The following is a 23,825-nucleotide window of genomic DNA, read 5'->3' as shown; positions in this document are numbered from 1 at the left end:
AAATACAGAAACTGTGGTAAGTACCAGATCCTGAGATTGTGTTTATAACTGATCATTCAACAATATAATTTGACCACTGATATTTGTATAAAAAACACTGCCCATTACTATTGGCGTCAATTATGAATAAGGAAAATTTCTTTTACTCTGACTTCTGTTGTTCTCTCTCTGATCCCTAAACTTCGGGATGTCGGTCCCACAAATCTTTATGTTGAGGGTGTGGGGGAATAATGTTACGGTTTACCTTTGGAGGTTCTCTCCTCCTCCTCAGATGTGCACGGCCCTCCCCTGACACAGCATCAATTGATTTGTGAAAAGGGGGAGAGTGAGTGGGTGACAGTAAGTGGAAGACAGGACATGGTGGAGTCTCGCTGTTAGTAATGGATGACAGTACAGCAGCGAGAGGTGAACTTAGTTCCAATGATCGAGATGCAGAATCAGATTGGGTAGAGATTAGAATTAACAAAGTTAAAATGTCACTTGTGAATCATTTATCAGTCCCTAACAATAGTCATAATCTTGACACTACACAGGAAAAATAATGGGGTCTTGTAAAAGCATACTTCAATAATCATGGGTGATTTTAATGTTCATATACGAAGAACAACACAGTAACAGGCCCTTCAGCCCATCAAGCCTGCATTGACTCCTAACCCTTATTCAGACCCAGTACTTACTGCCCATACGCGGTTTCTATTCCTCTGTTTGTCTCCTGTTCATCTGCCTATAAAGATGCATGTTGGACATTGGCAAAATGCCAACTTCCACCACCTCCATTGGCACTGCATTCAAAGCACCCACCAATCTCTGTGTGAAAAACATCCCCACACATCTTCCCAAAACTTTTCCCCTCACACCTTCATCCTGTGCCCTATTGTAGTTGATCATTCCACACTGGGAGAACGTCTCTGACTATCCACCATATTGATGCTTCTCATAATTGTGTAACCTCCATCAGGTCATCCCTCAGCTTCCCTTTTTGTGGTGAAAACAATCTGTGTTTATCCAACCTCTCCTCATAACTTAACCCTCCTTGACCAGGCAACATTCTGGTAAACCTTCTTTACACCGTTTTCAAAGCACCTATATCCTTCTGATAGTGCGGCAAATAAAACTACAAGCAATATTCAAATGTGGCCGACTAAAGCTTCATAAAGCTATAACATAACTTGCCAACTTTTATATTCAATGCCCTGGTTGATGAAGACAAGCGAGCTGTCTGCCTTCTTCACCACCTCATCTATTTTAGACTTGTAGGCACAGATCCCTCAGTGAATATGTTGGTGAACCCTGCTCTAACCTATGCTGGATCCAGCCTAACAGACATGTCTGTGACAGTCAATGCTGCTGCCTTTGCATTGCCAGTGTCTGGGTGGAGATGTTCTTTCTACAATTTCACTCTCATCCTTATTCACATATCAGGCTGTGCTGCACTCACTGTGTCAGAACACATCAGGACATTGATCCTTTTCCACACTGTAACCACGTGTCTGAAACCTGCTCATCTCCCAGCAATCTCCATCCAGACTGGCTTGTAATGATGGGATAACCTCCTCCCATCCTGAGGGAACAGGAACTCCCTCCAAGACCGAGCAGCCGGGGGAAGGCACACCAGGAGGAATTAGTGATTGGGGGGCAACCCTTGCTCTGCTTTCTGACATTTCAGCCCCTCATTCAGTAAGCAGAGCTCCCTCGCTGCTCCCTCCAGAGCTGCTGTGTTTGAAAGTCCTGCTGGCTGCCTTTGGAGATGGTGCCAGCGTTGCCTGAACCGGGATTGTCCCCTGCCCAGGCTGCCTCAGTGGGCAGCTCCCCCTGCCTGCCAGCCGTTAATTGTCCGCCTCTGACAATATCACCTTCATAACTCTGCCTATCCTGCCCACACAGACACACCACCCATTTCCAATCCCCATGTTGGGAATTCAGAGCTTCTGGGAAAATCACAGCCATTATCTTCACCCTCACCACAAACTGCATTCCCAAACCACTGACCATCCCATGTCCCTCCTGAGCCACTCCGAGTAAGGACATGGGGATCCTGTGATTATGGTCCTGTCCCATCATCACTTTTACCATTTAATCACTCCTGTAATTCCAGTTTGTCCTTTCTTTGTTTTATCCCCAGCCACCCACCGCTGTCCCTTCAAACCTGTCAATTCACTGCCAGTTCCCAGTTCCAATGGAAGCTCAAACTTTACCCCTGTTTCTCTCTTCACAAATGTTTACCTAACCTGCTGAACATTTCCAGTTTATTCATATTTCATTTCCATCATTATGGGTATTTCCTCATTCTACAGAAATGCAAGTTGTGTTTTTGGAATGTCTCCTACAATACATTATTATTGTTATTAACAGTATTATATAAAACACTGGGGATTGAGCCTGATTCCTGTTATTTCTCTCTCTGATCTCCAGTCTGTATAATAACGATCTCACAGATTCTTGTGCTGAGGATCTCGCCTCCGCTCTCAGTACAAACCAGTCACTGAGGTTTCTGAACCTGGAATCAAATTCCTTCACAGATCAATCTGTCCCTGCTCTCCGCCGCCTCATACAGACCTGCAGGAGTCTGGAGAGGATAGAGTGAGTGTTTGTGTTAATTTTTAATGTAATAATTAAAATATATATAGATTTAAATTATAAATGGGCCCGAATCTTCCAAACAGCACAATTGCCACTAGATTGCTGATATGAGTGAAACTCCCCCCAACCTGAAACTGCTGCATATTTCTCCCGGGATCTTCAGGACTGCGATATCGGGGGAGCTCCATCAGAGCAGAGTCGGGGAAGAGAGAGCATACACCCTATTTACAGCACAGTGACCCCGGGGAGCTCCATCAGAGCAGAGTCGGGGAAGAGAGAGCACACACCCTATTTACAGCACAGTGACCCCGGGGAGCTCCGTCAGAGCAGAGTCGGGGAAGAGAGAGCACACACCCTATTTACAGCAGAGCAGAGTCGGGTAAGAGAGAGCACACACCCTATTTACAGCACAGTGACCCTGGGGAGCTCCGTCAGAGCAGAGTCGGGGAAGAGAGAACACACACCCTATTTACAGCACAGTGACCCCGTGGAGCTCCGTCAGAGCAGAGTCGGGGAAGAGAGAGCACACACCCTATTTACAGCACAGTGACCCTGGGGAGCTCCGTGTTAGTTGATTGGGGGAGTGAATGGGTTGGTGTGTAGCTGGATGAATGGTTAGTCAGGGAGCTGGGGAGAGGTTGGATGATTAGTTGTGGGTGTCGGGGGAGTGGATGAGTTGTAGTTGGATGTGTTGAGTTGGAGGGTTAATTTGGATGGTGGCTGGGAGTTGGTCATGTTGTTGGGGTCTAAACAGATGTGGTTGTGTGGTGGGGGGTTGGGGTTGGTTAATAGCTTTGAAGTGGATAGTGGGGTGGTGTTGGTTCTGGGGGAATGAGTTTAAGTCAGAGATTTAGACAAGAATGTATTCAAGAGGCAGCTCGATAGAGCACTTGGGGTGAATGGGATCAATGATTATAGGGAGAAAGCAGGATGAGGCTATTGAGTTGGACGATCAGACATGATGGTGATGGATGGTGGAGCAGGTTCGAAGGGCCAAATGGCCTCCTCCTGCTCCGATCTTCTATGTTTCTATGTCAGGTGAGGAGAGGTTGGCTCAGAATGAGGCCAAGTTGGGAGGGTTAGTCCGATTAGTTTAAGGGCTCATGGGAGATCGCCAGGCTGGAGGGGAGGTAGGGATGAGTGGGTCTAGTCAGATTGTGGGAGGTGTAGTATGGGGGATCAGTGGGAAGTGATTGGGGGACTCGGTTGTGCTATTCAGGTATTAGCCCAGGTGGTGAGCTGTCTAACATTACCTGAGTAACTATCCAGGTAAATTTTGTGGATCTGTCCCAAGTCTCTGACTCTAACTGCAGCAGGGGAATTCCCCAATAGTAGTTACTACCTCTGGGACAATTCCCAGGTAGATCAGTGTGTCAGGACATCCACAGGGTCCCGATGCTCATCTTCAGCTGTGTGTCTGGTCTCTGGTGATCAGAAGATTTACATAAGAACATAAGAAATAGGAGCAGGAGTAGGCCATCTAGCCCTTCGAGCCTGCCCCGCCATTCAATAAGATCATGGCTGATCTGTCGTGGCTCAGTTCCACTTTCCCGCCCTCTCCCCATAACCCTTAATCCCCTATCTTATCAAAAACCCATCAACCCGCATCTTAAAAATATTTAGCGAGGCAGCCTCCACCACTTCAACGGGCAGAGAATTCCAGAGATTCACCACCCTTTGAGTGAAGAAGTTCCTCCTCAACTCCGTTCTAAACCGCCCCCCCTTTATCTTGAGGCTGTGCCCCCTAGTCCTACTATCCTTTCTGAGCGGGAAGAGTCTCTCCACCTCTATCCTATCCATCCCATTCATCATCTTATACATCTCAATGAGATCCCCCCTCATTCTTCTAAACTCTAACGAGTACAAGCCTAATTTATTCAGCCTCTCCTCAGTCTCCAGTTATTTACACTGTTGTTCAATCTGTTTATTTCCTGTTTCATCTTTAATCTGTTTCAGACTGGAGTTTAATCAGTTCAGTCCATATGGAGAGACACAGCTGGAGTCACTGTGGGGATCCAGACCGGGACTGACAGTGATATTGCGAACATTTTAATTGATCAACATTGTTGCTCCGCCAGTTACAGTGAAATCCTGAATTGTGAAGATCTTCGACAGCTCCTTCCAAACCCTTCATTCCTGCCCCTCTCCCTCCCTATTCCATCAGCCCCTCCAGCCTGGCAGTGATTTCCCTGCTTACCTGGTTTCCCAGCTGGAAAACTGTTGTAGTTTTAGTCTCCACATTGAAGGAAAGATTGCTGCAAACCATTGAGCATCAGACAAGTTCAGTAAGTCCCATGTCTGCATCTGGGAACCGGTTACTGCAGTGTGAATATTGAACAGTATTGACAGGGATTGGAGTTTACAGCAAGAACCTCGGCTGGTGAATTAACCCTTTTATCACCAGACACTGTACATGAACTCTGTTCCCTCATTCCCTGGAGATTGTCGTTGGGGATGATCTCAGACTGTAATGTGTACATTTGGTGCAGTTATTAGACACTAATCCCATTCAGAATGGGAATGGGTAAACTGTGCTGCAGTTTGTAATTCCTGTGTCAGACATTCAGTGTTTAATCTTCCACAGGGGATCTTGCTAACGGTTCCTTCAATATTTCCAAGATAATTGTTTCAATCTCAGACTGATTCTTTGAAAGTTGGAAATGTACAATTTTGAGACACAATTACAACCTTTGATCACAGTTTGTCCGTGTTTGAACAGAAAATAATTTCCAAACAAACTCTTCCCCTTTTGCAGTTCTTGCTTTTACAATTGCACAGGTTTCGGTGATAGAGAGCAGCTCAGCTGGAATCCAAATGTTCTCATTCCACTCTCGCCCGCTCCTGTTTACCCTGCCAATTATCAATCACAACAAAAGTTCCCACATATTTATTAGGGAAAGTTTGTGTTGAAGCAGGGTGACCATTCCTTAACTCATAACACACATTCACACGGGAAATGTTACTTCAATTATTTCTGGAACTGTTAACATCTCAAATACACAGGTGGGTTAAAGTGATTCCATTCCAAAGATGGGATGTGTTTCTGTTTTATAATCTCAATCTCATACGGACTGACATCTCCATGTAAAAACACACAACCATAAGCATAATCTCTCACACAAACACTCACACAGACAGAAACACAGAGCAACACACAGGGGCACAATCATGGAAACAGACACATAATCATACACATACACACATCCCTCCAGCCACACACACAGATACACACAGACACAAACTGATTCCCCCACACACACATTCACACAGTGACAAACACACGCATGTTCATGGACACAGAGATACTCTCACAAACACACACATACAAACTCAGATATTTCCACACTCTTTACACACATACTGACACACAGAGAGACTTAGAGAAAGAGACACACAAAATCTCTCTTAAATGCACTCAACACGCAGCCATACAGCCACAGAAATGCATCACAAACCACAACAAACCCATGAACTACAGCCGTTAATGAATTCTCAGCACTCTGTAACCAAGTTAAATTTAATTTGGACAAAAGTGATAACATTTCCTCTGAAACCGACATCCCTAGAATGAAAGGAACAAATGAACACTAGCGCAGCACTGGACAGGATCAGAGCCTCGGAAATGCAGTTTCCTCTTTCCTTGTTCTTTATATCTCACTGAGCAGATGCAGAGCTATAGCACAGAAAGCTAGAATTCACAATTTCACTCTGTCCCTGCACACTCGCCTCAGCTTTATTTAATTTCTGAATGTATGATTTATTTTGGATTGCCCCAAAGATCTCAGGACAGATGCACGATGTCAGATTTTACCATTATTTATCAAACTGTTTATTTTACCATGACAGATATTACCTGGGGTTTGTCAGATTGTTGTTTTTCATCCATCTGCAGTTGCAGATGTCAGCGCTGAAAAGTGGAGAGATATTCTATACCATTAAAAACATCACATTAATTCATAGTCTTTGAAGAATTTCCCTGATTCAATCACTTTCAAATTAGTATCATTTCTTCAGAACAAACTATTCATATCATCTATTATTTCAATTTAAACTAACTTTATTGTGTTGTCTGGTCTGTGCTAGTTTTAACTGAACATTGCTCAGTATGTGACATGATCTATGTTATTGAGTTTTGAAAGAGAAAGGGTTAATGTTGCTGCTCTGTAATTGTAATGGATATTCCTAATTTTATCACCTGTATCACTGGTTATTTGAAATCAAATGCTCGTTGGTTAATTCGTTAAATTCTAATTGGGAACCATTGGAATGCTGAAACTAATATGTACACAAGCTAATAAAGAGTGGGGGACTAGTATAAATACTGTAACTAACAGTGAGCATGAAACTGAAAAGACCATAAGATACAGGAGCAGAATTCAGCTATTCTGCTCATCGAGTCCATTCCGCCATTTAATCATGGCTGATAAGTTTCTCAATCCCATTCTCCTGTCTTTCTCCCATACCATTTGATCCCCTTACCAATCAGGAACCTATCTATCTCTGTCTTAAATACACTCAATGAACTGGCCATGCACAGCCTTCTATGGCAATGAATTCCACAGATTCACCACCCTCTGGCTGAAGAAAGTCCTCCTCATCTCGGTGCAAAACAGTCGTCCTTTTATTCTGAGGCTGTGCCCTCGGATCATAGTCTCTCCTACAAATGGAAGCATCTTCCTCAATTCCATTCTATCCAGGTCTTTCAGTATTCTGTAGGTTTCAATGAGGACCCCCTCATCTTTCTAAACTCCGAGTACAGACCCAGAGTCCTCAAACGCTCCTCCAATCTCCAGCTTTTCATTCCCGGGATCATTCTTGTGAACCTCTTCTGGATCTTCTCCAGGGACAGCACATTTTTTCTTTAATACAGGCCCAAATTTGCTCACAATAATCCAAAGTTAGTCTGACCAGAGCCTTATAAAGCATCAGCAGTACAATCCTGGTTTTGGTGGCACAAAATATTTTAATTTCTAAATGTGGCAAAGACCTTGAGGTTAACAAATAAAACTCAGCTGATAAAGTCATTTATTACATGTCAATGTCCCAGATTGGTCTGTCATGGTTAACCTAACAACAGGAGATTCAGATGCAACTTCCAGTCGCTTTCTCATCTGCTGGGGTTTTAATTGTTTTATCTTTTGATTCGATTTATTGTTGTCACATATATTAACATTCATTGTAAAGTATTGTTTCTTACGCACTAGACAAGCAGAGCATGACATTCATAGAGAAGGGGAGAGTGCAAAATGTAGTGTTGCAGTCACAGTTCGGGTGTAGCAATGCACTACAGAGTACTATTGCAAGACAGATCCATTCAAAAAGTTGACGGCAGCTGGGAAGAAGCTGTTCCTGAATTGGTTGTAACGGAACCTCAAACGTAGAGGCTGAGCCGCGCCAAACTATGAGACAATCAGAAAGAATGCTTTCCATGGTGCATTTGTAAAAGTTGCTGAGAGTCACAGGGAGCATGTCAAATTTCCTTCGTCTGTCTGTAATCGCCTTGGACAAATATGAAATTGGAGAGATGACAATGTTTGAATTGTAATATCTAATGGTGTAAATTATCTGGGAGCTGAGTGGAAACTCATCACCCACTCCAATCATATCATGCCCATCTGCCTGCCCACGCACAAACTGGCTGCCCCGGGCAAGGTGGGCCACCTGGCGGGCTGGGGGATGGGCGTGGAGCTGAAGCCCGCCATCCACCTGCTGTACGTGGAGCTGGGGATGGCCAATGCCAGCCAGTGGCTGCACCAGCTGGCCCAGAAGCAGCCCGGCCTCTTCGCCGAGGACGCCCCTGACCTGTTCTGCACCCAGCGTTCGGCACTGGAGGAGAACGTGTGCCGGGGGGACCAGGCGCCCCCTTCGTGGTGGAGGAGGGGGGCGTGGAGTACGCCGCCAGCATCGTCTCCTACGATGAGGCCTGTCGGGCCTACACGTACGCCGTTTACACCAATATCTACAACCACCTCGACTGGCTCAAGGAGATCATGGCCAACCATTGAGTTTGCGGCTAAAAATCAGAGCCGGGGGGGGTGTGGGGAGGGGGGTGTGGGGGTGGGGTGGGCACTTCCCTTGCCCCCACCCCCGGTTCCCCAATCACCCCCCCCACCACCCCCAATCCTTCCATTCCCAAGAGCCCCCTTTATCCAAAGCCCCCCAACCCAATCTTTGGCCCACACTGTACGGGACTGGCTAACTCGCAAAACTCTCAGTAGCCCCCCCCAACCCCCACCACCACCACCGACGCCCTCACTTGTCTCCCCCACCACCCCCCCAACCCACCCTCCCGCATCCGTGGGGCCCTTCACCCTCCCCAAAAACCGACACCCCCCCCACAACCCACCCCCCACTCTCCAATCCATCGCACACAAAGAGTCCGTATGTGGGATGGGAAACAATCACAGGTTCCTTCACCACCCCCCACCCACCGCCCTATCAAAAAACTGCGGGAACCCCTTCCCCACCCCCCACCCACCAACCCCATCCTGCTCCCCCATTCATCGATCCATCACCGTAACCCTAACCCCCCCAACTAAACTATCCCCCCCCCCCCACACACACACACTCACACACACACACACACACACACACACACATTCAGCGTTGGAGAGATGACGGTAACGAGAGGCGGGGTCGGGGGCTGGGGTGGGGGACACAGAGTGGACAAGCGGATGGGCAGAGAGTTGTCAATTTGCGATCGGTGCTGACTCCAACTTTCAGCTAAATTTTCAATAAAAATCCTTGTTGCAAAATATTCCGTCTCTCTCTCTCTCTCTTTCTCTCTGGCGATGACTAGGTGGGGAGTCGGCGGGGGGTAGGATTAGTAAGTTTGACACAGAGAGAGATGGGCCGAGTGGCCAGCAGCGAGGTTAAACACTGAAACCTTCTCCCTTGAGCTGCTGACATTGACACGGCAATGAAGTGCGGGTTACATAGGAAATAGCTTCCCACTGTTGACTCTATCTATACCCTTCATAATCTTATATACCTCCATTAGATCCCCTCTCAGTCGCCGTCTTTCAAGGGAAAACAGCCCCAATTTGCCCAATCTCTTCTCATACCCCAGTCCTTCCATACCAGGCAACATCCTGGTAAACCTCCTCTGCACTCTCTCCAGAGTCTCCATGTCCTTCCGGTAGTAAGGCGACCAGAACTGGACGTAGGACTCCAAATGCGACCTAACCAACGTTCTGTACAACTGTAACATTAGTCTCCAGCTCTTATATTCTACCCCTTCCTATAAAGGCTAACATACCATAGGCTTTCTTCACCACCTTCTCCACCTGTACTGCCACCTTCAAAGACTTGTGCACTTGCACCCCCAGGTCTCGCTGCATTTCCATACTCTTTATAGGCTTATCCTTTATCATGTAACTCCCCCCGACATTATTCCGGCCAAAATGCATCACCTCACGTTTATCCGGATTAAATTCCGTTTGCCATATATCTGCCCAATATCCCAGCCTATCGATATCCCGTTGTATTCCCAGACACTGCTCCTCACTGCCCGCCAATCCAGACATCTTGGTGTCATCAGCAAATTTGCTGATCGCACCACTTACTGCCTCTTCCAAGTCATTTATAGACACTATAAGGACCCCCCCCACCCCCACCCACCACACACCCTCCCCCCCCCAGCCCCCACCCGCACCCCGCCGACCCCCACCCCCGGACACTCTCCCATCCACCGTCATCCCTCGGGGAAAGAGGTACAAAAGTCTGAGGTCATGTCCCGACCGACTCAAGAACGGCTCCTTCCCCGCGTTCGATGTCCTGCGTTCAAGGGTCACTCTGGGTCACCCCACGGCACGGAGCCATTCAAGATGGCGGCTCACCGCCAAGGTCAAGGGGAGGTGTGGGGGGTGGGGCGGTGGGGGGAGATGGCTCGATTCTCTCGCTCGCCTGGAGACGGTTCTGGGCTCTGCGGAATCAGCTCAGGACGTTGGACCCAACAAGGAGTGACCTTGTGTGTGTGTGTGACTTTGTGTGTGTGTGTGTGTGTATATATGTGTGTCTGTGTAACTGTGTGTGTGTGTGTGTGTGTGTGTGTGTGTATGTGTGTGTAAGACTGTGTGTGTGTCTGTGTCTGTGTGTGTGTGTCTGTGTGTGTGTGTGTGTGTGTGTGTGTGTGTGTGTGACTGTGTGTGTGTGTGTGTCTGTGTGTGTGTGTGTCTGTGTGTGTGTGTGTCTGTGTGTGTGTGTGTCTGGGTCACCGTCCATAGAGCACTCCAGCACAAACAGGCCCTTCGGCCCACAAGTTGCGCCGATCACATCAACACCTACCAATCTATAGACCTATCTATAACCCCCAATCCCATTAAATCCCATATACTCATCCAGAAGTCTTTTAAAAGACCCCAGCGAGTTCACCTCCGCCACCACTGACGGCAGCCGATTCCATTCACTCACCACCCTCTGAGTGAAAAGCTTACCCCTAACATCACTTCTGTACTTGCCTCCCCGCACCTTAAATCTGTGTCCTCTCGTAGCGACCATTTCAATCCGGGGAAATAGCCTCTGAGAATCCACCCTATCTATTCCTCTCAACATTTTATAAACTTCTATCAGGTCGCCTCTCAACCTTCCTCTCTCCAGGGAAAAGAGTCCCAGCTCACTCAACCTAACTTCATAAGGCATGCCTCCCAGTCCAGGCAACATCCTTGTAAATCTCCTCTGCACCCTCTCAATAGCTTCTACGTCTTTCTTATAGTGAGGCGACCAGAACTGCGCACAGTACTCCAAGTGAGGCCTGACAAGGGTCTTATAAAGTTGCAGCATTACCTCCCGACTCCTAAACTCAATCCCTCGATTAATGAAGGTCAGTACACCATACGCCTTCTTGACCACATTCTCCACCTGCGAGGCCGATTTAAGAGTCCTGTGGACCCGGACCCCAAGACCCTTCTGCTCTTCAATACTGCTAAGACTCCTGCCCTTGATAGTGTACTCATTCATCCCATTGGTCCTGCCAAAATGGACCACTACACGTTTATCCGCGTTGAAGTCCATCTGCCACTTCTCCGCCCAGTCTTGCATCCTATTTATGTCCTGCTGCAACTTCTGACATCCTTCCAGACCATCCACAACACCACCGACCTGCGTGTCATCGGCGAACTTACTAACCTATCCCTTCACTTCCTCATCCAGGACATTTATGAAAATGACAAACAGCAAGGGTCCTAGAACAGCTCCCTGGGGCACTCCACTGGTGACCGACCTCCATGCAGAAAAAGACCCATCCACAACCACTCTCTGCCTTCTGCACGCAAGCCAGTTCTGGATCCACAAGGCCAATGCCCCTTGGATCCCATGCCCTCTCACCTTCTCAAGAAGTCTTGCATGGGGGCCCTTATCAAACACCTTGCTGAAGTCCATGTAAACCACATCCACCGTTCTTCCTTCGTCAATGTGTTCAGTCACATTTTTGAAGAACTCGACTAGGTTCGTAAGGCACGACCTGCCCTTGACAAAACCATGACTATTCCTGATCATGTCAATCCTCTCCAAATGCTCAGAAATCTTGTCCCTCAGAAGCCTCTCCATCAGCTTACCAACCACTGAGGTCAGACTCACCGGTCGGTAATTTCCCGGGCTATCCCTGTTCCCTTTCTTGAAAATAGGAACCACATCCGCAATCCTCCAATCCTCCGGAACCTCTCCTGTCTCCATTGACGACGCAAAGATCATCGCCAGGGGCTCTGCAATCACTTCCCTCGCCTCCCACAGTAACCTGGGGTACATCCCATCTGGTCCCGGCGACTTATCCATCTTGATAGAATTCAAAAGTTCTAACACATCCTCCACCTTAATATCCACATACTCAATCTTTTCCATCTGCTGCAAATCTGTAGCAAAATCTCCCAGATCAGTTTCCACCGTGAATACTGAGGCAAAGTACTCATTAAGCACCTCTGCCATTTCTTCCGGTTCCACACAAACCTTTCCCCCTTCACCTTTTATAGGTCCTATCCCTTCTCTTCTCATCCTTTTACATTTCACATATTTATAGAAGGCCTTGGGATTCTCCTTAATCTTACTCGCCAAGGCCTTCTCATGACCCCTTCTGGCTCTCCTCATTTCCCTTTTAAGCTCCTTTCTACAATCCTTATACTCCTCAAGATCCTTACCATCTCCAAGCTCCCTGAACCTTTTATACACCTTCCTTTTCCTCCTGACCAGGTTCACCACAGCCGTGGTGCACCACGGTTCCCGCGACCTACCAAAACCTCCTTGTCTCATCGGAACATTGTCGTGCAGAGCTCCAGACAAACATTCCTTGAATATCCGCCACCTTCCTTCGGTACTTTTCCCCAAGAACGCCTCCTTCCAGTTTATTTGTCCAATTATCTGCCTGATGTCATCATATTTCCCCTTACTCCAGACAAACACCTTCCTAGCCTGCCTGATCCTATCTCATTCCAATGCTATCGTGAAGGAGATAGAATTATGATCTCCATCCCCGAGATGCTCTCCCACCGAGAGATCCGACACCTGTCCTGGTTCATTAGCCAGCACCAGGTCAAGTACAGCCTCTCCCCTCGTAGGCTTATCCACGTGCTGTGTCAGGAAACCCTCCTGAACACACCTAACAAACTCCTCCCCATCCAAACCCCTTACCCTCGGGATATTCCAGTCGATGTTTGGGAAATTGAAGTCCCCCATCACGTCAACTCTGTTATTACTCCATCTCTCTCGAGGATCTGTTTCCCTATCTGCACCTCAACTTCCCTGTCACTATTGGGCAGCCTATAGAATACACCCAGCAAAGTTATCGACCCTTTGCTGTTCATAACTCCCACCCACAGAGAGTCTGTAGACAGTCCCTCCACAGCATCCTCCTTCTCTGTAGCCATGACACTGTCCCTGATCAACAGTGCCACTCCACCACCTCTTTTGCCTCCCTCCCTGTCCTTCCTGAAGCATCTGAATCCTGGCACCTGAAGTACCCAGTCCTGTCCCTGAGACATCCAAGTCTCCGTAATGGCCACCACATCACATTCCCAAGCAGCAATCCACGCCCTAAGCTCATCTACCTTATTGACTACACTCCTGGCGTTAAAATAGACACACCCCAACCCCTCAGTCTGGACATTTCCCTTCTCCACCCCCTGTCTAACCTCCCTCTCATACTGCCTGCAGTCCTCCCCTACCTGGGAGCTAACCTCCTCCGTCCCAGTCTCCCCATCACTATTCCCTCCCCCCATCCTTTCTAGTTTAAAGCCCCCCACCACAGTAGCCTTAGCCAGTCTTCCCACCAAGATATTGGTCCCCCTGGGATTTAAGTGCCACCCGTCTTTACTGTACAGGTCACACCCGCCCCTAAAGAGGTCCCAATGATCCAGGAACCCGGAATCCCTGCCCCCCCTGCTCCAGTCCCTCAGCCACGCATTCACCCTCCACCTCATTCCATTCCTGCCCTCATTCTCCCGTGGCACAGGCAGCAATCCTGAGATTACTACCTTCGCTTTCCTCTTCCTCAGCTGCCTACCCAGTTCCCTATAGTCCCTTTTCACCACTGCCTCCCTCTCCCTGCCTAGGTCAGCAGTACCGATATGCACTACAACCTCCGGTTCCTCACCCTCCCCCTTCAGGATGCTGGGACACGCCCAGAGACATCCTGGATCCCAGCCCCAGGGAGACAAACCACCATCCGCGACTCACGCCTACGTCCGCACAAACGCCTGTCCGCCCCCCCACCTCACTGTGGAGTCCCCTATTAATACTACCTTTCTGCTCTCTTTTTTTAGTTTTTTGACATACTGGCTCAGCTCCAGAGAGCTGGCCACTGCTTCCTCCCTCGGATGAGCTGTCCCCCCCAATCCCACCCCCAGTAGTACTCAGGCAGGAGTACTTATTTTGAAAGGGGGACATCCACCGGCGTGCTCTCCACCACCTGAGCTTTCCCCTTCCTCATGATTACCCACATGCCTTCTTCCCGTTGCCCTGGTGTGACCACTTGCTGATAGCTCCCGTCAATTATCCCCTGGTTCTCTCTCTAATGAGCCGAGGGTCCTCGAGCTGCATTTGCAGCTCCTTAACCTGGTTCCGTAGGGACTGGAACTCCACACACCGAGCACAGGTGTGAGTGTCTGGTGGACCAGGAGCTTCCAAGACCTCCCACATGTTGCACTGGCAACAACACACTGCCTCACACCCATACTTGCCCCTTTTCAGTAACCCAGAGGAAAAAGTAAAAAAAAACTGATACCTTAGCTTGCCTCAGCCTGATCTCTGTGGCCCTGTGAGCCAAAGCCCTTACAGCACACTGCAAAACAAAAACAAACTTCCCTGCTCTCAGTCAGAGCCCCTCTCTCTCTCTCTTTTTGAGGTTAGAGGAGGGGGGAGGGTGGGACACTCTACCTATGTAGAGTACCGGGATTCCTCACCGCTCTAATTTATAGTAAGGTTAAAAAAAAAACTCTACCCGAGTGCCTTAGCAACTGCTTCCCGATTTTACAGATTTATCTGTCGATACTGAACTGTTTGCCTCTGGTGAGTTCAGTGGGGGAAGGTTCGGAAGATAAGGGATGGCAGATGCGGGAAGGGGAGGGCTGGAGACGGAAAAGAGAGTGGAGGAGGGCGGCGGGGGGGGGTGGGGTGGAGACTGGCCAGTCGCTGACTCTGCAGTCACTAACTCAATGGAAAGTTACAGATCTGGGCAGTGCGGAGGGGACACAAGAGAGAGAGGGTGAAAAGCGGCGGGATCTGTGCAGAGAGAGCAATTGCAAAGCACCAAGCCCAGCGGACACCCGTCTCCTCCAAGAACAGCTCCGATTGCCCACGGACGCCCAGACACAGTCTCAACATGGGGTGAGAACCCCGGGCAAGGGGAGATTTACTCTGTATCTAACCCCGTGCTGTACCTATCCTGGGAGTGTTTGATGGGGGACAGTGTAGAGGGAGCTTTACTCTGTATCTAACACCGTGCTGTACCTGTCCTGGGAGTGTTTGATGGGGGGACAGTGTAGAGGGAGCTTTACTCTGTATCTAACCCCGTGCTGTACCTGTCCTGGGAGTGTTTGATGGGGGACAGTGTAGAGAGCTTTACTCTGTATCTAACCCCGTGCTGTACCTGTCTTGGGAGTGTTTGATGGGGGACAGTGCAGAGGGAGCTTTACACTGTACCAAACCCTGTGCTGTACCTGTCCTGGGAGTGTTTGATGGGGACAGTGTAGAGGGAGCTTTACACTGTATCAAACCCTGTGCTGTACCTGTCCTGGGAGTGTTTGATGGGGGGACAGTGTAGAGGGAGATTTGCACTCGTGTTAACCCCGTGCTGTACCTGTCCTGGGAGTGTTTGATGAGGGACAGTGTAGAGGGAGCTTTACTCTCTGTCTAACCCCGTGCTGTACCTGTCCTGGGAGTGTTTGATGGGGACAGTGTAGAGGGAGCTTTACTCTGTATCTAACCCCGTGCTGTACCTGTCCTGGGAGTGTTTGATGGGGACAGTGTAGAGGGAGCTTTACACTGTATCAAACCCTGTGCTGTACCTGTCCTGGGAGTGTTTGATGGGGGGACAGTGTAGAGGGAGATTTGCACTCGTGTTAACCCCGTGCTGTACCTGTCCTGGGAGTGTTTGATGAGGGACAGTGTAGAGGGAGCTTTACTCTGTATCTGACCCCGTGCTGTACCTGTCCTGGGAGTGTTTGATGGGGGACAGTGTAGAGAGCTTTACTCTGTATCTAACCCCGTGCTGTACCTGTCCTGGGAGTGTTTGATGGGACCGTATTCCTTCTTCGCAAAGACATCGTTTATTTGGGAATAGATATTTTCTGTGTTTTATTCCTGCAGGATTTTCCGGTTCCGTTTGATGTTGCTCTGTTTGATTGGAGCATTATCACACCTCAATCTATGTGTGGGTGAGTGGCACTTTGGGAGGGTCAGTGCTGAGGGAGCGCCGCACTGTGGGAGGGTCAGTGCTGAGGGAGCATCGCACTGTGGGAGGGTCAGTGCTGAGGGAGCGCCGCACTGTGGGAGGGTCAGTGCTGAGGGAGCGCCGCACTGTGGGAGGGTCAGTGCTGAGGGAGCGCCGCACTGTGGGAGGGTCAGTGCTGAGGGAGCACCGCACTGTGGGAGGGTCAGTGCTGAGGGTGCGCCGCACTGTGGGAGGGTCAGTGCTGAGGGAGCGCCGCACTGTGGGGGTTCAGTGCTGAGGGAGCGCCACACTGTGTGAGGGTCAGTGCTGAGGGAGCACCGCACTGTGGGAGGGTCAGTGCTGAGGGAGCGCCGCACTGTGGGAGGGTCAGTGCTGAGGGAGCACCGCACTGTGGGAGGGTCAGTGCTGAGGGAGCGCCGCACTGTGGGGGTTCAGTGCTGAGGGAGCGCCGCACTGTGGGAGGGTCGGTGCTGAGGAAACCCCGCACTGTGGGAGGGTCAGTGCTGAGGGAGTCCCGCACTGTGGGAGGGTCAGTGCTGAGGGAGCGCCGCACTGTGGGAGGGTCGGTGCTGAGGAAACCCCGCACTGTGGGAGGGTCAGTGCTGAGGGAGCGGCCCGCTGTGGGAGGGTTGTTCCTGAGGGGACTCTGCACTGTGGGAGGGTCGGTGCTGAGGCAGCGCCGCATTGTGGGAGGGTCGGTGCTGAGGGATCGCCGAACTGTGGGAGTGTGAGTGCTGAGGGAGTGCCGCACTGTGGGAGGGTCAGTGCTGAGGGAGCGCCGCACTGTGGGAGGGTCAGTGCTGAGGGAGCGCCGCACTGTGGGAGGGTCAGTGCTGAGGGAGCGCCGCACTGTGGGAGGGTCAGTGCTGAGGGAGCACCGCACTGTGGGAGGGTCAGTGCTGAGGGAGCGCCGCACTGTGGGAGGGTCGGTGCTGCGGGAGCTCTGCGCTGTGGGAGGGTCAGTGCTGAGGGAGCGCCGCACTGTGGGAGGGTCAGTGCTGAGGGAACGCCGCACTGTGGGAGGGTCAGTGCTGAGGGAACGCCGCACTGTGGGTGGGAGCTGAAGGACTAAATGCGTTACTGATCTGTGCCTCACTGCACTCCCTCTCCGTCTCTCTCTCTCTCTCTCTCCTGTTTCAGTTCACTGCGGCATTCCTGCGAATATTTCTCACAGACATTATGAATATCTGTCTCATCACGATGATGACACCTATCTTTCTGTGATCAAGTATGTTTGCGATGGCCCGGTCTACCACCTCGAGGATCCCGAGGAGGGTAGGTAACGCTGGTGTCCGGGGGTGAACCATCAAAGTGTAATCGAGTGAGAAAACGTGCCCCCGACCCCACCCCACCAACCAAAAAGAAAATCGTGCATCCCCTTCTGCTGACTATTGGGCTGAAATATTCTAGGGCAGCCTGTAACCTGACGTTGGTGGAATTTGGGGATACAGGTGTATTGCCAGCCAAATTCACCGGACACTCACTGAACGTTCGATGACACGCTGTTCTTATTCTTCTCTGAGTAAGCTGTGTCGATTGTGCTCCACCCACCGGTCTCCAGGTTATGGTTACAATGCGACCAAGATTGTGTTCGCAATGTTTACCGGGTTAACTGAGGAGATCGCGAGCGGGCCTGGGGTGGTGGGGGGGTGCCACCAGTGATAGTTTATTTTTCGAGAATGATGGGGAGAAACGCCAGCCGTCCTGATATCAAAGGATGGCCATGTCGGATAAGCAGCAAACCTGCGCGATAAGGAACGCTGTGAAGAGTTCCCCTGGTAAATTGGAGCGATTGTTCCCAGACCGAGAGAAGCAGCTTCAGAGTCGGGTAAACTTCTGGTTCATTCTGCCAAGGACACAACCAGGAAGGGAATATTTCTAGCCCAGTGTGTTGGCTGAAACTGGGAGGGTTCGTGACCTTGCTAAGCTGGGAGATCCAGGAAAGAGTGATCATAATACTAGGCAATTTTGGAATGGGTTTGGGAGCAATTTGAGGAAATCCAAAATTAGCTGTTGTAAATCCCACACTCTGAGGCCCATCCCTCATTCACCCTGCCCTCTCCCTGTCTCCCTCACTCCCCCTGCCCTCTCCCTGTCTCCCTCGCTCCCCCAACCCTCTTCCCCTCTCCCTCACTCCCCCCGCCCTCTCCCTGTCTCCCTCACTCCCCCCGCCCTCTCCCCGTCTCCCTCACTCCCCTCGCCCTCTCTCTGTCTCCCTCGCTCCCCCAGCCCTCTCCGTGTCTCCCTCACTCCCCCTGCCCTCTCCCCATCTCCCTCACTCCCCCTGCCCTCTCCCTGTCTCCCTCACTCCCCTCGCCGTCTCCCTGTCTCCCTCGCTCCCCCTGCCCTCTCCCTGTCTCCCTCGCTGCCCTTCCAGCCTCCGCCCCAGGGGGGTAGGGGAAGGGGTTAGAATGATGAAATCGAGGTGGAGGGGGATATTTCAGAGTACCGGGGGAGGGTGTGTGACACTGCGATGGTTTGGGTAAATGTGGATCCGATTATCTGGGATTTGTTCTCAGTCTGTCTCTGTCTCTCTGTCTCTCTCTCTCTCTCTCTGTCTCTCCCTCTGGTCTCTAGCTGTGTACATTTGTACAGAACAGAACAAGTGGAAGAACGCAAAACTGAAGTACAAATTGCCAGAATGTCAGAAAGGTGAGAGAGAGATTAACCTCAGTAACACACAGTCTCCCTATCCCCTCGAGTAGAACCACACTCGGAGCACAGTTCCCGTCTCCCTATCCCCTCGAGTAGAACCACACTCGGAGCACAGTTCCCGTCTCCCTATCCCCTCGAGTAGAACCACACTCGGAGCACAGTTCCCGTCTCCCTATCCCCTCGGTTAGACCCACACTTGGAGCACAGTTCACGTCTCCCTATCCCCTCGATTAGACCCACACTCGGAGCACAGTTCCAGTCTCCCTATCCCCTCGATTAGACCCACACTCGGAGCACAGTTCCCGTCTCCCTATCCCCTCGGTTAGACCCACACTCGGAGCACAGTTCCCGTCTCCCTACCTGCTCAGTGAGACCCACGCTCAGAGCACAGTTGCCGTCTCCCTATCCCCACAGTTAGACCCACACTCGGAGTGCTGTTCCGGTCTCCCTATCCCGACAGTTAGACCCACACTTGGAGCACAGTTCCCGTCTCCGTATTGCCTCCATTAGACCCACACTCGGAACACAGTTCCCATCTCCCTATCCCCTCGGTTAGACCCACACTCGGAGCACAGTTCCCATCTCCCTATCCCCTCGGTTAGACCCACACTCGGAACACAGTTCCCGTCTCCCTATCCCCTCAGTTTGACCACACTCGGAGCACAGTTCCAGTCTCCCTATCCCCTCGGTTAGACCACACTTGGAGCACTGTTCCGGTCTCCCTATCCCCTCGGTTAGACCCACACTCGGAACACAGTTCCCGTCTCCCTATCCCCTCAGTTTGACCACACTCGGAGCACAGTTCCAGTCTCCCTATCCCCTCGGTTAGACCACACTTGGAGCACTGTTCCGGTCTCCCTATCCCCTCGGTTAGACCCACACTCGGAGCACAGTTCCAGTCTCCCTGTCCCCTCGGTTAGACCCACACTCAGAGCACAGGTCCCGTCTCACTATCCCCTCGGTTAGACCCACACTCGGAGCACAGTTCCCGGTCGCCCTATCACCTCGACTAGACCCACACGCGGAGCACAGTTCCAGTCTCCCTATCCCGACTGAGGAAAGATTAGAGGTGGGAGCGGCGAGACTGTGGGGCTGGGGTTAAAATTCGATCAAGCAATGGCCGATCGAAGGGGAGAGCAGGAATTGGATGGGCAGAAGGGTCTGTTAGAATCCTGCGTTGGTTCGATCTCAGTGTCCCAGATTGAGGAATTCTCCTTCCCTCCCTTTCTATCTCTCAGTTTCGTGCGGCGTTCCGAAGGATATCGAACACGGACACTTTGAATACGTGACAACGCACGGGGTCACGTCGTATCTCTCTGTGATCAAATATACTTGTGACGCAAACTACCACGAAAGAGATTTCAGCGATGAAGGTGGGTTCGAGAAATCTGTCCACAGACAGAGCTGAGGGAGCACCGCACTGTGGGAGGGTCAGTGCTGAGGGAGCACCGCACTGTGGGAGGGTCAGTGCTGAGGGAACCCCGCACTGTGGGAGGGTCAGTGCTGAGGGAGCACCGCACTGTGGGAGGGTCAGTGCTGAGGGAGCACTGCACTGTGGGAGGGTCGGTGCTGAGGGAGCACCGCACTGTGGGAGGGTCAGTGCTGAGGGAGCACCGCACTGTAGGAGGGTCAGTGCTGAGGGAGCACCGCACTGTAGGAGGGTCAGTGCTGAGGGAGCGCCGCACTGTGGGAGGGTCAGTGCTGAGGGAGCGCCGCACTGTGGGAGGGTCAGTGCTGAGGGAGTGCCGCACTGTGGGAGGGTCGGTGCTGAGGGAGCACCGCACTGTAGGAGGGTCAGTGCTGAGGGAGCGCCGCACTGTGGGAGGGTCAGTGCTGAGGGAGCACCGCACTGTGGGAGGTTCAGTGCTGAGGGAGCACCGCACTGTGGGAGGGTCAGTGCTGAGGGAGTGCCGCACTGTGGGAGGGTCAGTGCTGAGGGAGCACCGCACTGTAGGAGGGTCAGTGCTGAGGGAGCGCCGCACTGTGGGAGGGTCAGTGCTGAGGGAGCGCCGCACTGTGGGAGGGTCAGTGCTGAGGGAGTGCCGCACTGTGGGAGGGTCGGTGCTGAGGGAGCACCGCACTGTAGGAGGGTCAGTGCTGAGGGAGCGCCGCACTGTGGGAGGGTCAGTGCTGAGGGAGCACCGCACTGTGGGAGGGTCGGTGCTGAGGGAGCGCCGCACTGTGGGAGGGTCGGTGCTGAGGGAGCGCCGCACTGTGGGAGGGTCAGTGCTGAGGGAGCGCCGCAATGTGGGAGGGTCAGAGCTGAGGGAGCACCGCACTGTGGGAGGGTCAGTGCTGAGGGAACACCGCACTGTGGGAGGGTCGGTGCTGAGGGAACACCGCACTGTGGGAGGGTCAGTGCTGAGGGATGGCCGCAATGTGGGAGGGTCAGTGCTGAGGGAGCGCCGCACTGTGGGAGGGTCAGTGCTGAGGGAGCACCACACTGTGGGAGGGTCAGTGCTGAGGGAGCACCGCACTGTGGGAGGGTCGGTGCTGAGGGAACACCGCACTGTGGGAGGGTCAGTGCTGAGGGATGGCTGCACTGAGGGAGGGTCGGTGCCAAGGGAGTCCAGCACTGTGGGAGGGTCGGCACTGAGGGAGCGCCGCACTGTTGGAGGGTCAGTGCTGAGGGACCGCTACACTGTGGGAGGGTCAGGGCTGAGGGAGCGCCGCACTGTGGGAGGGTCAGTGCTGAGGGAGTGCCGCACTGTGGGAGGGTCAGTGCTGAGGGAGCGCTGCACTGTGGGAGGGTCAGTGCTGAGGGAGCGCCGCAATGTGGGAGGGTCAGCGCTGAGGGAGTACCGCACTATGGAAGGGTGAGTGCTGAGTGGGTGATGGGCTCTGCGGGGGAGTGTGGGGGGGATACCGGGAGATATATCAGTTTGCTGTGCTGCATTCTAACCCCTGTTGTGCTGTCGAGGTGTTTATGTCTGTACGATCGAAGGGAAATGGAGAAACACTGACCTTGATTTCGAAATCCCTGCATGCGAGCCAGGTACAGAATCATATTTACTCTGTCTGCCTTCCATCAGGGACCCCTGTTACACAGGGAGACTCTCTCTGTCTCTGCGTGTCTCTCTGTCTCTCGCTCTGTCTCTCTCTCTCTCTCCAACTCTATCTCTCTCTCTGTCTCTCTCTCTGTGTCTCTCTCTATCTCTGTTTCTGTCTCCGTCTCTCTCTCTCTCTGTCTCTCTCTCTCTATCTCTCCGTCTGTCTGTCTCTCTCTCTCCCCCTCTCTCTCTGTCTGTCTCTCTCTCTCTGTCACTCTCTCTCTCTGTGTGTCTCTCTCTCTCTCTGTGTCTCTCTCTCTGTGTCTCTCTCTCTCTGTTTCTCTGTCTCTCTCTCTGTCTCTCTCTCTCTCTGTCTCTGTCTCTGTCTCTCTCTCTCTCTGTCTCTCTCTGTCTCTCTGTTTCTCTCTGTGTCTCTCTCTCTCTCTGTTTCTCTCTGTGTGTCTCTCTCTCTCTCTCTCTCTATCTCTCTCTGTCTCTCTCTCTCTCTCTCTGTCTCTCTCTCTCTGTCTCTCTCTCTCTGTCTCTCTGCCTCTCTATCTCTCTCTGTCTCTCTCTCTCTCTCGGTGAGGGATCAGTCTGATGTTCTCTCCCTCTCTCTCTCTGTCTCTCACTCTCTCTCGGTGAGGGATCAGTCTGATGTTCTCTCCCTCTCTCTCTCTCTCTAGTTCTCTGTGGCCGTCCCGTGGTCCATTTGGAGACCCACCAGCGGGTGGTGGGGGGCCAGATGGTGGTGAACGGAGCCTCTCCTTGGAGCATGCTGCTGCGGGGGGCCGATGGGGAGATCATCGATGGGGCACTGATTGCCCACCAGTGGATGCTGACCAGCGCCCACGCCCTCCAGGGAGAGGGGCGCTCGGAGGCAGAGATCAAGGCCAATTTCCATGCCTACGTGGGCATCGAGGATGCCCGGGAAATGGACAGTGCCCACGAGGTCCACATCGACAAGATCTTCACCCACCCAAAGACCAAGGATGCCGTGGTCTACAGCAACGACCTGGCCCTGGTCAAACTCAAGGAGAACATCACCTACTCCAATCATATCATGCCCATCTGTCTGCCCACGCACGACCTGGCTGCCCCGGGCAAGGTGGGCCACCTGGCAGGCTGGGGGATGGGCGTGGAGCTGAAGCCCGCCACCCACCTGCTGTACGTGGAGCTGGGGATAGCCAACGCCAGCCAGTGCCTGCACCAGCTGGTCCAGAAGCAGCCCAGCCTCTTCGCCGAGGACGCCCCCGACCTGTTCTGCACCCAGCGCTCGGCGCTGGAGGAGAACGTGTGCTGGGGGGACCGGGGCGCCCCCTTCGTGGTGGAGGAGGGGGGCGTGGAGTACGCCGCCGGCATCCTCTCCTACGACGAGGCCTGTCGGGCCTACACGTACGCCGTTTACACCAATATCTACAACCACCTCGACTGGCTCAAAGAGATCATGGCCAACCATTGAGTTTGCAGCTAAAAATCAGAGCCGGGGGGTGGGGGGTGTGTGGGGAGGGGGGGTGTGGGGGTGGGGTGGGCACTTCCCTGGCCCCCACTCCCGGTTCCCCAATCACACCCCCCCACCAAAACCTCCAATCCTTCCATTCCCAAGAGCCCCCTTTATCCAAACCCCCCCCCCCAACCCAATCTCTGGCCCACACTGTACGGGACTGGCTAACTCGCAAAACTCTCAGTAGCCCCCCCACCCCCACCACCGACGCCCTCAC

The 23,825-nt window shown here is 52.0% G+C and overlaps 2 protein-coding genes across 2 annotated transcripts in view; both read left to right on the top strand.

The window, feature by feature from the left end:
- LOC145337423 (NACHT, LRR and PYD domains-containing protein 3-like) overlaps positions 1–7,392 on the top strand; it is a 111,681-nt gene extending 104,289 nt beyond the window's left edge. Inside the window, 2 exon segments of the mRNA XM_080182196.1 lie at positions 2,413–2,580; positions 4,537–7,392. Of these exon segments, the coding sequence (XP_080038322.1) occupies positions 2,413–2,580; positions 4,537–4,633 (265 nt within the window). The 3' untranslated portion in view covers positions 4,634–7,392.
- Positions 7,393–8,187: 795 nt separating this feature from the next.
- Positions 8,188–23,566, top strand: LOC145337422 (haptoglobin-like). The gene is made up of 6 exons (XM_080182195.1): positions 8,188–8,518; positions 17,600–17,734; positions 19,037–19,111; positions 20,353–20,487; positions 22,035–22,109; positions 22,791–23,566. The coding sequence occupies exons 1-6, from the start codon at positions 8,188–8,190 to the stop codon at positions 23,564–23,566; spliced, it is 1,527 nt and encodes a 508-aa protein (XP_080038321.1).
- Positions 23,567–23,825: the final 259 nt, after the last annotated feature.

Source organism: Carcharhinus amblyrhynchos, unplaced genomic scaffold, assembly GCF_965287045.1.
Source record: "Carcharhinus amblyrhynchos unplaced genomic scaffold, sCarAmb.v2.hapA scaffold_48, whole genome shotgun sequence".
Taxonomy (NCBI): domain Eukaryota; kingdom Metazoa; phylum Chordata; class Chondrichthyes; order Carcharhiniformes; family Carcharhinidae; genus Carcharhinus; species Carcharhinus amblyrhynchos.
Note: the sequence above shows the minus strand (reverse complement) of the source record. Positions and strands in the feature narration are given on the sequence as shown.